Here is a 15,551-nt window from a genome sequence, read left to right on the forward strand (position 1 = left end):
ACTGATGGATAAAACAATTACACAGAGTGCGAAGATGCATTTATCACATATGCATGCATGCTTCATGTATAAAGGCAAAGCTGTTTTTTTGTAACATGGGATTGGAGCAGACTTTATTGTAGTGTGGAAGTAACAGCTTGGTTCTCTATTGTGAAGTGCCATGGGGTATTAATTGACAATATAATGATTGCACTATGTAACACAATTTTTGTTCATGGGTAGTAGGTGTTATTTCGTAATTGCTTATGCATAAAAAGTATAGAAAATGGCTACTGTTCCCCACAAACTTTGCTTTTGTGACCAGGACAGTGATATTTTTAAATGACCTATTTTCAATGAGAAAACGGGCGAATTTGTGTCTTTTCGTTCACATAGTCAGAAAAAAACATGAATCAAAATTAACATGTATTTATACTAAACTCGTACAAAAATGACTACGAAAGATTTAGAAGTGAGTAGTTTTTCGAGATTTATGATTATACTGTAAACGACTTTCACGAATCAGCCCCCAAATGTAGTCTCCCATCATGTTCCCGTTATACTGTCCTTGGAGCAGCATTCAAAGTCCAGTATATCCTGGTGGAAGCGCTCTCCTTGCTCCTCCGAGTACGCTCCCATGTTCTCCTTGAATTCATCAAGATGAGCATCAAGGATATGGATTTTGAGGGACATCCTACAGCCCATTCTGCTGTAGTTCTTCACCAGAGTCTCAACCAGCTCCACATAGTTTTCGACCTTGTGATTGCCCAGGAAGCCACGAACCACTGCGACAAAGCTGTTTCAAGCCGCTTTCTCCTTACTAGTGAGCTTTTTGGGGAATTCATTGTACTCCAGGATCTTCTTTATCTGTGGTCCGACGAAGACACCGGCTTTGACATTTGCCTCAGACAACTTAGGGAAGAAGTCTAGAAGGTACTTGAAGGCTGCCGACTCCTTATCTACAGCTCTGACAAATTGTTTCATAAGGCCCAATTTGATGTGCAGTGGTGGCATCAGCACCGTCCGAGGGTCCACCAGTGGCTACCACTTGACGTTGTTCCTCCCCACACTGTGGCCAGTCCCGCCTGTGGTAGTGCGCCGTGGTGTCTAAATCTTTAGTAGTAATTAAATCCTTTATATTAAGTTCACTTGCTTGCGCGCTTACGACCGTGCAAATTTTTCGGTCGTTTTTTAACCCACTTCCCGTGATCCAATCGAGCTGACATTTTGCACACAGACTCGTTGTGCGTGACAATTTATTTTCGTGAAAATTTTTTTCCTAAATTTTCCACTTTTTAGGAAAAAAAAATTCATATTTAATTTAAAATACCAATGTGATAAAAATGAAACTCTTACTCAAGAAAAACAGAAATGAATAATAAAAGAAAACCGATGCCACGCATATAAAGGATTTATAGTGAAAAACTTTGTTTTTACGGGTTAATTTTTTTTGTATTTAGTATAAATACATGTTAATTTGATTCATATGTTGTTTTTTTCTGACTTTATGTGAACGAAAAGACACAAATTCGCCCATTTTATCATTTCAAATAGTAAAATTTCAAAATATTACTGTCCTGGTCACCAAAGCAACGTTTGTGGGAAACTAGGCATTTTCTGTACTTTTGAGGCATAAGCAATTAGGAAATAACACTTACTACCCAGGAACAAACAACAATTTGTTACAGTGTTGTCAGCATAATTATCAAAATGGATTTGGCCAAACATCCTCTAATAGGGCCTTCCTGAAATAATAGACTTGAAATGAATTGAGAACTGTTATTAAACATACTTGTAACCTGAAAATTCTTTGGTATTTATATAGCATTGTTTTCAAAACATAAAACATGATTTTGTTCTCGTGTTATTATGTAATAACATTAGTTGTTACATAGAGGATTGAAATGAATTCCTATGTTGTTGCCTTTAGGTTATGTGTTCTAATTAATTTAATGTCAATGCTGCGAGGATTTCAATTGCATTACAGTAAGTGTATATGACATTTACTGGTCTGCTGCACAAGAAAAAAATCCTTCCCCATTACTTCAATGCATTGAAAACACTGATTTATGGAGGTGATTTGTACTGTTGTGCGTGCAGTGAATGTAACACTTTATTAGGTTCTTTGGTATTTACCAACACCTTAAGGCTACAGAAAATGTGAACATTTCACATTGGCCGAGTGAGTTGGGCATGTTAAATCAGCGCCGCGTAATTAATTTTCACATTTGTGTTGCACAGGGTAGCTCTTTCCTGGTGTCAGAGACTGCACTGCAACATGCCTACAACTGGCACCGCACAATGTGCAGGACCATCCTGTCCGCTTACAAAAACCTCTTCAACTACTTTGCCTGCATCATGAAAGTCATCCCTGAGACCCAAAGGGCCCAGTTAGGTAAGATCAATGCACACCGTATTCATCAATGCATGCCTTATAATTAGCATTTTACAGTTTCTCTCCTGTGATGTGATGTCCTATTTTGAAAAAATATAGTTGATCATATCTGTATCAGTTTTAATAATTTGTTGACCGAATAAAGTTTACTTTAAAATAATCATTGCAATGGTGTTTGACAAAAACATGACTCACATAACAGGAAAGATCTTAGAAATGCTTATTATTTTTTATGAGGTTTTTTTCACTCGGTTATTAGTTTGCTTAATGTTGAATTCGTTATTTTGTCTTTGCAAGCTTGGTTAGCTTCTATAAGGCTTACTAGGATTGTGTTGCTCCATGTTCACTAAATAATATAGGGGATATCACTATTGACCCTCGCATCCCTACATACCATTCATATAGCTGTCCAATGCAGGTTTAATTGCGAAGGAAGTATTTACAAAATTAAGCCTTGATGATCTGCTCATTATTTCTACAGTCTCAGTTGTAGTAAATATTCGCAGCCTTCTGATATGGCATTGTTGATCTGTTTGCATCTTTTTCACGTAATAATGCAAATTTATAGCATTTTCCATGGCACTCACTTAGCATAGCACTCAACAGTTGAAAGCTATACAGTCTCTGAATATCCAAATAAAAAAAATAATCCTAGGAAGCCTCTCTTTAGCATGGCCTCATTTTTGTTTGCTTGGGCATATCATAAATGTTGGTGCATATATAATTGCCGTTGTCATCAACACAAGGAATATTACCATTGACTAATAACTTGTCTTTACAACAATTCCCCCATGATGATCTTTTAAAAATAGAACCAAACCATTAATATTTCGAGCATTTGTAGCTTAACAGAAAATGTAGAGGAATTGAGGCTGGCAGAAATCCATAGATAATTTAAACTCTGCATTACCTACATTTTTGAAGGACATTTCTACAAACAATCTGGAATCAAGTTAGGTTTTTGTTTGCATTTCAGCAAATAATTGAATAAGTGGAAATCTTAACCAAAAAACATTTTTTTTCTTTACTGAAATGCCAAACACCAGTGACCATTAAGTCACATTAGGTTTTCGTGAGCACTTGGATTTTACTTTAAGGTTAATACATCCTTGAGTGCACTTGTGTCTCAGATTCACACTTACTCTGGTTAATATGTGATCGATGAAATGCAAAAAGTTAACTGTTGCGTGTCTACAATGCGTGACTAGCGCTCAACAACATGCGGGCTCTCTATGAACGCTTGCTTCGAAGAAAATGTCCTCATCCCCAGGCGGACATCACCATAGGTACGGTTGCCAGCGTACAATTACCTGGCTTAAACATACACGGCCAATTTCCATTGTATGGCCCCTTTTCATTACAAAATGGACAAATAGTTTATTACCGTATGTTGGTGGCTCACATTGATTATCAATTAAAAATGCATGGTAATTATCCATGTGGACGATTTTTGACCAAGGAGAGATTAATCAAATGTACCAGCAGTATATATTATGTCGATGTGAATGGCATATGCTTGGTAATGCATGTGGTGCTTTTATTTACGTGTACATTTTGGCTTTTTCTGAAATAGTTTTGAATGTCAGATGGTTCCATTTTTTGAAATGCAAACTACTGATGCTTTTGAGCTTAGATGTATTATTTCCAAGTCGTGTGGGCTGCTGTTTTCACTATAATGTTGGTCATTTTCAATGTGGATAAATGCCTAGTGTTTCATGTCTCATGGATTTTGTGTATGTGGTGTTAGTGTCTTTGCCATATCCTCATCTTCATACAGTAAACCACATTTTGCTGAAATCACCAGCTAAAATGTGTTGTTTTGAAGTCCAGTTCAACTGACAAATTATAATAAAAATGTCAACCCATTATGTGCTGACCTTAATTTTATTTAACATAGTGGTATTTAGTCAAGTTAAACTGCAGCCATTCTGATCCATTCATTTGAAATATCATCACTTTTTTGGTCTTAATGTTTATGTAGCTTTACTTATATGATGTATTGGTCAGGGGTTTGCATGACTAATATGTACTCCACTCAATTATAATTTATAATGATTTGTAAATATACTATGTTAATTGCATGTCACAATTATGAATCCCAGTCATAGACCTGGACAACCGCACATAACATTCCATGACAAAAGAAAATTACTGTACTTAATATCTGCTCCGTGAAAATGTTTTACTGTCATACCGTGTCTTCGCTATTTGATTTACTGCAGATGACCTTGATATCAGGGCACGAATGGCGCAGCTCACATCAGAAATACAGGTTTGTTGTGTGGGCGTCATGAAAGCTGCTGGGATTCAACTCACTACTTCAGCGTTTTAAAACAAATTTTTGGTTTTCCGAAATGGTTTTACATGACACATGGCCTTGCTGTTAAGTAAAAATACATTAATAATTGACAGATTCATATTTTATAATTGCTCTTCAGGTTTGTGATTTCTTAGCTGCACTCTTCATCTACATATACATTCAAGCTTAAAATCATATATGGATCTGTCAGAAGAATTCAACAAGTATTACACAATGTTTTGTTTCAGGCATATGTATGCATGTCATTGTGCAAATTCATGCATTAGATGTCTGTAGCATTTTCATAATTGAGTATACATAATTAGAATAGTCATAATTTCCACTAAAGCAGTGTTTTTAATAATTGATTAATAAATCGCACGCAACATTCCATTAGAATTATCACTCTAGAATGTGCTGAAATACGTTTATCATGGTTACTGTTTTATATGAATAAAACGTTTATTTTCAAATAAATTGTGCTCTGAATTGCAATTGGGCCTATCTTATAACTTGCATTGTTGAATACATTGCATGGAAAAACTTGGCTTTAGTGAATTTCATTGAGCACCGTTTTTTTGTTGTCGACCGTCAACATACTCCGTGTAAAGATTCGGGTGTCATTTGGTGCTTAAACATAGAAATCTGAAGACAAAAACCTAAACACACGGGCTTCCTAAGGACCAGCACATGACAGCAGTCAACATCCTCATTGCCATCACTATCCCATCTACCAAACACCAGGGTCATTCAGACTCATGCACTGGAAACAAAATCAATAGCCCCCCAAAAAACAACAGCAGGGCCCAAATCAGTGAATGCTATTCAAATTCTCAGCTCGGTCGTTCTGCCCATTTGCAGGCAATGCGTTACAGTAGGACCCACTCCTGCATGGCGTTCCCACTTCTGAGACTGTGCATTGCTCTCTTTGAGAGTGACCCCGTTACTCCCTGCACATCTCCCACATGGGTAGCCATGCTTTGCAAGACAGCAAAGTCCATAAGCTTATTTATTCACTTTGCTGGTGTACCAGCCCTTCAAAAGAGATATGGGCACAGCCTAGACATCTTATCACTGAATATGGTAGCTCTGATGTCAAGTGACAGGGCCATGCATAATATGATGCTCTGGCATATCCCATGTCTGTTTTATTTTTTATATTTCTGGATGGGGGCAGAACACGCATTGTACTCTTGCATAAGGCCGCCTTAAGAAACATGTTCTTTTGAGCAAAAGTAATTTCAGTGTTTACATTGGAAGTGTGATACACTGGATTCATTTAATAACTTTTCCTTAATAGGATTGTCATTTTGTAGAATGTTTTACCATGGTTTTTAATATAAGCACAGACAAAATAAGGATTTCTAGTTTAAAGGACTTAAAATGTTAAGTCTAACTGCATCTCGATAAATCCAATTAATTTTTGTTCAGGTCAAATATCCTCTTACTAACAAAGACCTTATACAGGTTTTTTTGGGTTAGATCGCCTAAATATATAAATGTGTCGTTAAATCCGCCACCACCCGACACAGCCAACCAGTAAGGTTTGTCACGTAAACGGTACATGCCAATTCGTCACTCGTACAGCACATCAGTGTGTTGGAGAGCCAAGCCACAACATTTACAATCTGAGTACGACGTTTCCTGTATTATGGATGATATTGGTCGCGAAAGCCTACGTGTTCAACTAACAGACCTGAAAATTTCCCTTGACTTTTTTATGATACCAGGTTCTCATCCGTTTTTGGTAGAATTATAAAAATGTCTGCTTTACAGTTCATCCACTAGGTGACAATCATTATACGTTTAACGAAAATAGAAATACATAGCACCTTTCATCATTGATTTATAGCTGGTGGAGTTATGCATTTTACTTAACAAAATTACGATCAAATATGTTCTATAATATCTTTGCTGTTGATATAAAATATATATTCATAAGAGTAACATTTCACAAATTGACGCAGGAATTTCATATTTTTGTTAAATCTAAAACTTGCAGGGGCAGGAAATGAGTGTACCCTGGCCTGTCAAGAAAACCGGTGTAATACAGCCAATACATTATACACGAGTAGAAAAGAAACATTGAATTGCTCCCTCAAATGCATAGTACACATGTGAGACCGCTTTCTGGAAAGTCCAAGCCAATTTAACGCCACTTCATACTAGGGTGTGCAAGTGGCGCCCTGCGCACCTTTCCATTATTTAGGGGTTGTGACAATCAGGATGTTGCGCACATCACCCCTGTGAATGTTTGCAGAAGGTGCGAAGCCCTGATGAGCTCGTCGAGGTAATCAACATGGACCTTGCACACCTGTGCTCACTGCTCATGTCCCTGTGGGGCCAGTTTCTCGAAACTGTCAACCTGCAGCCTGAGGTCACCTCTGGTCTTGCTCTGGAGCACCATTGCATGAGGGTATGTGATTTTACCAGCACCTCTACGTTTTAAAATATGCATGTTATCCACTCTCATGGTTGAGTTATGTAGTCGAGTTTGGTCATGTTTTAAGAGGTGACCTCCTAATGACTGCCACCTCAGCACAGCATCACAATGTTTTCTGCGAATGGCCCTGAGAAGGTGATGCCTTCCAACTATGAGGTTCAGGCCCCTCGCATTTAGCAATTGAGGTCTCACCTTTATGCCCAGTAAAGGATATTTTCTGGATGACAAGCTGTACGTTTTTTTATCCTGTTCAGCACACGATTGTGCAGAATCTTGTGAAACATGATTATTGGTAGTGAAATAGTTGTGTGTGCAATTGGTGGTTATCACGTTGAAGCCAACAACTCACTTCACTTGAGAACCTTATGACATCTTACATGGCACATTAGAACATGGCATCTTAACAGTGTTAGATAAGTTTAACACGTAGGCTTTCGCGACCAATGTTATTCATAATCAACGTTTTTGGGTTTAGATCGCGTTTATTTATAAATGTGTCGTAACCCTCCACCACCCGACACGGCCAATCAGTAAAAATGTGTCACGTTGACAAAGACAAATAGTTCACTGCTTTAGCCCACCGGTGTGTTGAAGCCACAACATTTACAATTTGAACTATTTGTCTTTGTCAACGTGACACATTTTTACTGATTGGCCGTGTCGGGTGGTGGAGGGTTACGACACATTTATAAATAAACGCGATCTAAACCCAAAAACGTTGATTATGAGTGTTAGATAAGTACTATAATACAGCCATAACCACAGCCATTACCCCCTAGCATCGCAGCTCACGCCTTTGACTTTGAGCCTGGCCTTTGCTCGTTTTGATAAAGCTATAACTTTTGTATATTAATGCGAAAAGATTGGTACTTTTTGAATCGGTACAGTATTGCGATTGTTTTGTTTGTATTTAATTTCATACAAACTACTTTATTGTTTTCCTTTTCAACATTTTATTGAGGAGTTCAGTTGACTCCTTATAGTGCTAACTTGGAGAATACAACAAACAAGTGTAATATTTGGGAGTTTTTATGTTGGACGTGGCATGTTCCCTTTAACAATTGAAAGACATAGTTGCATTTGTCATACATTACTAACATAAGGCAGTAACGTAATTATCCTCCAAAAAACAGCACAACTAACATTACAGTACAATTTCTAAACAGTTACATTTAATCGTGTAAAAATGCCTTGAAGAAAACCGTTAAGTGTACTTGTACGTAAAACAATGGTGATTCAAATATAAATTACAGTAATGCAACAATAATTGCCACCGTAACTTTACCAGATATCAAACCGCAGCTGTAGCTACAAGGAGATAACGAGTGAAATTGGCAGCTCGCTTGGGTGCTGTATCTGTGCTTGAGTGAGTGTTCTTGGAGTTTTAGGTGTTGCTTTGTTAAGGTTTCCTTAGATACATGCCATTTTCATTATATACATGTATAATAAACAGCATTTTTACTTTAATGCAGTGCTGTATAGTATTACTACATTTCTATTAATACAAACTGGATTTGCACTCTAAAATATTGGAAAAATATCTCAACCGCTTATTTTTGCTACTCCCTATAGATGGAGATATATCTAAGCATGGGAAGGTTTAAACCTGCCTGGTGGGATGATCACATTTGATCAACTCTTTGAGTTGGTCCAAAGAATAAAATGACAGAAAAATCTATTATTTTGAGTTGGTGATCTGAATAAAGCGGAGAGTTTTTTAGTGCCACTCATGCGTTTTTTTTTCCATTTGAAACTGAATGGAGAATCTTTTTTTAAATGTATTCTCTTATGTTGCAGGTAAGGAGATTCTCTGAAGCATTCTTTTATCAAGATCACAATAAGCAAGCAGCACTGGCATTTCAGGAAACACAGTAAGTAATCATTGAGCTTGTTTATTTCATGTTGAGTGTATATGTTATGCACTGAATGTTTATATTGGTTCTGTGTTATTTAATATGGAATTGGCCAACAAATTCAAACAGATAAAAGGTCAAAATTGCCTTCCTACTCAAATGGTCATATATTGGTGATCTATTAGGCAGTCCTGTAGCGAGAGCTAGTTGCTTTAATACAAATGTTGATTCCTCACACCCCAGTACAGATCCCAAGCAGAACTCCCAAAACAATCTTAAGACTTTGTAAGACTTCCTAGATTAGGAAAGTATATTTTGTACATAACATGGACTCTACATTTCATTCCTATTCCCAGCGCTCAGAACCATGCCGTGATTGCATCCATAGTGAAGGCCTCGCCCTACCTAACCAACTTGCCGCCTCTGCCGGTGGAGTGCGTGGAAACGGATGGGGATCCCAGCACGCTGCCCATCATATTTGAAGACCGCTACACTGATAGAGACTGCACAGATGGCACTCCAGCCAGGCCCGCATCTCGGCACTCGGAGCACTTGAACATTTGCGGGGAGAACATCGGTGGGATTCCAGCGTCGGACACAAGCTCACCCGAGGAGGGAAGCAGTGCCTCGTTCCTTCCCTTTAGCCTGACAGAGTTGAACATCGAACAGGGCAGTAGTGCGAGCCCAAAACAAGTGAGCGAGTTTAAGGAAGATGTTCGGGATGGGTTTGCCAGGGAATGCATTCAGAGTCCTTGCAATCCTGAAGCTAATTGGGATGGGTTTCTAATCGCTTCAAAGCCACCCAGGGATTTCTTAGCAGATGGACTGCAAATACCAGCTAATTGTGATACTAAACAAGAGCATGGCGCCACCTTAAAAGGTCATGAGCTGTGTGTAGGAGGCAGCTTGAAAAGTGAAAAAGCTACTTTGATTGAAACTCTCTCCCTGCCATTAGTCAGAGACAGGAGGGACGATGGGAAGCATTCTGTTGATTCTGAGCCCCTACAAAGGCCCACCTCTGGTGTGAGGCACATTGATGTCAAACCTAGCGACATAGACCCTTATCGTGGCACAAAAGCCATAATAGTTCAAAGTGCAAAACCAGCCGATGAGCAGAATGCATGCTGCATGACAGATGTATGGAACATTGCAGATGAAAATCCAAGAACAGAAGCTGTATTGGTAGTTGACAGAGGTATGTCGCCACTACAAGAAAGAACATTTAAAGATAACCTTGATTCTGAAAATGGACATCAATTATCTGTGTCGAACACACCCATTAAGGCTGGAAGAGCTGCGGCAAATGGAAAAGGTCAGGGACTGAAGCCCACTGACCCACACATTAGAACACTTTCAGCTTTTTCTGATTCTGGGCTTGACAGTGAATGTAGCTCGGTATTGATGTCCAACAACAATGACTTAGACAGAGTTTGCAGTGGTAATCCTGCTCAGCAAAACACCATTGACAATTTACATGGTCAGCCAAATGCAGATGTTAAATATGGGCATGTTGATGACAATCAAATGGTAGAAAAATCGAAACACCTACATTCATCTCTATCTTCCATCAACTCAATTGCTTCAGATGATGACACTAATGTTGAAGTCATTGATCTTGCACTCTGCGAACCTCACAATCATAACAGTAGTACACACTGTCTAGACTTAGCTGCAGTAGAACCCGATGTTGAAAAGAGCACAGAAATGGAAAACCGGGGGAATGAAATTGTCATAAAACCACATGACAATAACCAAATCCAGACTCTAGAAGCCAACTGTCAACACCCCTCTGTGCCACATCGCTTGCAGGATGTGATGGATGGGAAATCTGATGTAGATGAAGATTTATACGATGAAGAAATTGATACTGTTCATTTGCAGGGAAATATAAACAAACTTTCAGGTTCTCCAGAGTGTTCCTTACCTCCCAGTCATTCAAAAAAACTGTGTTTTCCCTTGCACATAAGTGAAGATAGCGATGACGAAACTGACTTACTCACTTGCCCGGAACCCCTCACCACAACAGATGCACACAGCGATGTGGAGGTGTTCAGTGAGGAGGATATTATCGATTTGACCTCTTGTGTTGTTGAAGAAGACAAACTTCCAAGTATTCTTCCACACCATGCCCTGGTAGATGCAGAAACCCGACCAACACTACACCTCATAAGTAATGAAACTGCTGTTATTTCAAAACCAAGTCCAGAGGTGGAAAGCGATGATGCCACGTCTCTTAAAGGATGTGATGAAGTGGAAACAGGGCTGGTGGAGAACTACTTCTCGTTACCAAAACACAGCAATCTGATGAATACAGTCGAGGATGGCAGCAAAGAAGACATTAATGCTGCTCAAGATACGGCCGACACGTTGTTGCCTGTGCACATAGAGAGTCGAAAGCTCATTCCAGAAGGCATAGAGAATGGATTTTTCAAGGAAGCCGATGTCATTGGCAAAGGTGACAGGGACACGGGGGAAGACAAACTGAACCAGCATCGGGCTGACAGTGATGGCTCAGTATTTCCACACCTAGAGAATGAGCCGACGACGTCTCACATACCAGCATACTCGGAGAAGATGAAAGCGATGGATGTTGTTGATTTGTCGTGTACGACAACCTGCCTTCCGTTTTCCTCTTCCCGGGACTCGCCGATTGGAGGCGTGCAGTCGCCACCGATTAGCCGGAATTCTGGTGGTGGCTCTGCATCAGCCTTGCAGCGCACACCCTGCTACGACAATTTTCCCAGCAACCACCAGCTGTTAAGGTAAATTTAGCAAGGGGGGGGTACACTGGGCTTTGCTGTTGTGAATGTACTGCTTCTGTGCCATATGCCACGGGATTGGCTAACACCCGATCATCTGGGTGCACAAACTTGATGCATTGCTCATTTGAAAATAATTCCCACTTCTGATGAAAATAAAAATGAGGCAGTTTAACACGCAGGTTTTCGTGACCAATATCCATAATACAGGTTTTTTGTGTTAGATCGCGATCTAACCCTAAACACCTGTATTATGAAAGACGAGGCAGTTTTCATTATTTATTCATGTATTTTTAATGCACTTAAGATGTTATGTAAGTGTGAATGTATATAAAAAAAATAAACACCCACTTGTTTTGCCATTAACCTACCAATGTTTTCTTTAACTTCTCTGCTTTATTTTAAAGTCTTTTTAAAGTTATTAAATGTAAGAGTAGAGCAAGAAAAGATATCTCCATACACAGTTTTTTTTGCAAATGAGCCAAGGTCAGTAGCTATGAATTTAGAGCAGATGGTTGATATAGACAGAGTAGTTTGTGTCTGGAACATGATGATGCACTGGTTTTAACTCTTTCCTTTAAAGACCTGGGTTAAATTCCTGACCAAGCACATTATCGGGAGCAACTAATATAGATGAGTATTATGTTTGACTGTCAGTGGTAAAGATACAAAGATGGACAGGCATTGTTTTGGCCAAACAACCCTCAAGTGCCAATACCAGCATTAATAGATGTTCACTAACAGCACATTCCCCAAGAGGCGATAAGACTTGAAGTTTGGATTTAAAGCTTTCGTGACTGCAGGGATTTCACACCTGATGATGATTGCTTGTGTTGCAGTCGAAACGTCATGAGAATTTTATTGTATTATATTTTTATTATTTTATTGTTTCCCTTCTACGTGATTTTACCAAAAGAATCAAGAATATGACTTTAAGTGTTTTGGTCTTTACCCAAGTTGGCTGATTGCATTGTATTGTTGTCCGTGCAGCTTTTTTCATGCCAAACAGGAGCTGAAGAAAACAATGAATTTCACTGGCCGCTGGTACAGTGATCTCCCGGAGCTGGCTTCCTCTGTGCCCTACTTCTCGCCAGATGAGCTGGAGAGCCCGGGAGGTGGCATCCACCTCATCGTGTGTGTGCATGGCCTCGACGGTCAGTCTCAGACCCACTGGCAGGTTGACTTGGTTTCCTCCCATAGCTAAAAAAATTAACCCGTAAAAACAACGTTTTTCACTTTAAATCCTTTATATGCGTGGCATCGGTTTTATTTTATTATTATTCATTTCTGTTTTTCTTGAGTAAGAGTTTCATTTTTATCACATTGGTATTTTAAATTAAATATGAAAAAAAAATTTTCCTAAAAAGTGGAAAATTTAGGAAATATTTTTTCACGAAAATAAATTGTCACGCACAACGAGTCTGTGTGCAAAATGTCAGCTCGATTGGATCACGGGAAGTGGGTTAAAAAACGACCGAAAGATTTGCACGGTCGTAAGCGCGCAAGCAAGCAAGCAAGTGAACTTAATATAAAGGATTTAAAAAATACCACACACTGAAAGTGGTATTTGGCCAAACATCCCAGTGCCGAAATTTTATTTTTTATTTCCTCAATTCTTATTACACATCACAAGTTCTCCCCCCCAACCACCACTGATAACTTGGCAGGGCCCTCCTAAAAAAGTGAGACTGGGTCAGCAGGGGTGATGATAATCATAAGCTTTGCACATCAGCTCTGCCAATAATGTTTACAGTATGTGTTGTAAACACTATGTTCGTAGTTGGCCCTGTCATCGGAGTATGGAATTTCTGCCACTGAATTCGTGTCGAATTGATGATCGTTTCTCCATGTTCTTTTGAGTGGGTGAAACACATTTACTCTCTTTACTTGTCTATGGTTGGAAACATTTTCTATTTACAATTATGTTTAGCATCTTTTGGATTATCATTAACCCTCAATCATAACCACAACTTCCATGGTTTGTTGAGCATATAACACGTAACGAGCATTTATTGGTCATAAGTAAATATGGGTCATCACCCCATTCATTGTTTTGCTCTTTCCAAACACTGCTCCAAATGTAATGCACAAAAGAGTATTTTTTCCATTGGTGTCAGTGGATGATGTAGATATGTTAAAGCCCCCAATTAATTCGGCACATTAATGTGGACTTTAGCTACCAAAAAGTGGAGGCACTGGTGTCAATATAGGTATTTCTTCAGAAGGGCATAAACTGGCTTATGAATAATCTTTGTTTTAAAAGTTACTTATTTTCTTCCATGAGGCACTTGCTTGACCCTCATGTTAGAGTTTTGGACATAATATCCTTGATGTTTTAAAATAATGTCATTGATAGGAAATCATCAATGAATTTTGACAGTGTACCGCTGCTGTGGTTAACATTGTGTTCTATTAATCTTTGTTTTTATTCTCGACCAGGCAACTATGCGGACCTCCGCTTGGTGAAGACCTATATTGAACAAGGACTTCCTGGGGAAAAGATGGAGTTTCTCATGTCGGAGAGTAACCAGGCAAGTAATGGAGCTTCATTGGAAATGTACTGCGTGTGGTTCAGTGCATCTACCTTGTACACAAAAGGAAATCAATTAATGCGTATATGAGAGCTTGTTCAAACATGATTCATCTTGTCTTTTATTGCAGTCTGTCTGCTATGAGCTCAAGTGATTCAACATTTTATAACTTGGGCACTAGATGGCAGTCATGTGTTTCTAAAGGATGTTTAAAGTCACCCAGTATTGTGATGTTTGTCATGTTTAGCCTGTACTTGAATGCTGCAGTTGTCAGGTGTATATAAAAGCACCCATGGTTGAATTGAAACTGTTATAAGCCTGTTTTGAATCCCCTGAAAAACAAGTCTGTGTGACATTAATGCACTCGTATTAGCTCCATTTTCATATTGTGGCTTGAAAATTTCAGAAAACGAGGTTTTGTGCCTGAGCTTTATGGCCTCAAGAGGAGACTTGTGGCATCGTTTTAACGAGTAAATAAAAAATGATTTAAAATGTGTTTTCCCGGTCACTTAAAAGTGATCAAATTCTTTTTTTTATATTCCCAAAATCTCCCCGTGAAATCTTATCTTTATTGTAAGATTCAAATACAGTTTTTTGCACATCTGTATTTTTCCACATCTTAAACATTCCATGCACAATGGCAGTGATCACATCACACTGCCAGTATAATTTTTCATCAGCTTTGACATGTAAGGCAAATGTTTACGTTCTAAAATTGAACTCATTTTCAGACACAAAGCAACCTTGAAAAACCTTATTTAAGCCTCTGATCTTAATTAAGCAGCTTTGTTTTTTTTCAAATTGACCACATTTTAAACATTAAGCACCAGTTATTGTTCATTGTTTTTTTAATGTTCTGCAATATGTTCATTGGCATTGTTGTTTTCCTAGAAAACCGAACTTTACAAAGATGCACCACAATAACATTGCTTATTGGCATTGGTAGTACATACCTTTTTGAGGTTTTAATGAAAGCTGATGAGTAAAATCATTCAAAAAACGATCTGTGATGAAAAAAAAGGTTAAAGAATGATATTGTACGTAATATTGTACGTAAAATTCGTGATCTGACCCCATCTGTGAAGGATGTGATCCCTGAAATTCAATACCCCGGTGTCTACAAACTAAGCTGTGTCTGCGGCAGCAGTTACATTGGGGAAACTAAGCGACATGTCTCGGACCGTGTTCGTGAACATAAGGCAGATCTGAAACACGGTAGGATCAATACTTCTGCCATGGCTGATCATTGTTTTAATGCGGTGGGCTCACACGAAATAGATTTTTCCAAGACG

At 38.7% G+C, this 15,551-nt stretch overlaps 1 protein-coding gene across 1 annotated transcript in view; it reads left to right on the forward strand.

Annotated features, from left to right (window-relative positions):
- FAM135A (family with sequence similarity 135 member A) overlaps positions 1–15,551 on the forward strand; it is a 67,308-nt gene that overhangs the window by 22,820 nt on the left and 28,937 nt on the right. Inside the window, exons 8-15 of the mRNA XM_061562552.1 lie at positions 2,221–2,374; positions 3,583–3,660; positions 4,597–4,646; positions 6,934–7,089; positions 8,914–8,987; positions 9,326–11,731; positions 12,719–12,882; positions 14,168–14,259. Coding sequence (XP_061418536.1) covers positions 2,221–2,374; positions 3,583–3,660; positions 4,597–4,646; positions 6,934–7,089; positions 8,914–8,987; positions 9,326–11,731; positions 12,719–12,882; positions 14,168–14,259 — 3,174 coding nt within the window. The remainder of the gene's footprint in view (positions 1–2,220; positions 2,375–3,582; positions 3,661–4,596; positions 4,647–6,933; positions 7,090–8,913; positions 8,988–9,325; positions 11,732–12,718; positions 12,883–14,167; positions 14,260–15,551) is intronic.

This window comes from Lethenteron reissneri, chromosome 29 (genome assembly GCF_015708825.2).
Source record: "Lethenteron reissneri isolate LAM-NWPU_2019-01 chromosome 29, ASM1570882v1, whole genome shotgun sequence".
Classification (NCBI taxonomy): Eukaryota; Metazoa; Chordata; class Hyperoartia; order Petromyzontiformes; family Petromyzontidae; genus Lethenteron; species Lethenteron reissneri.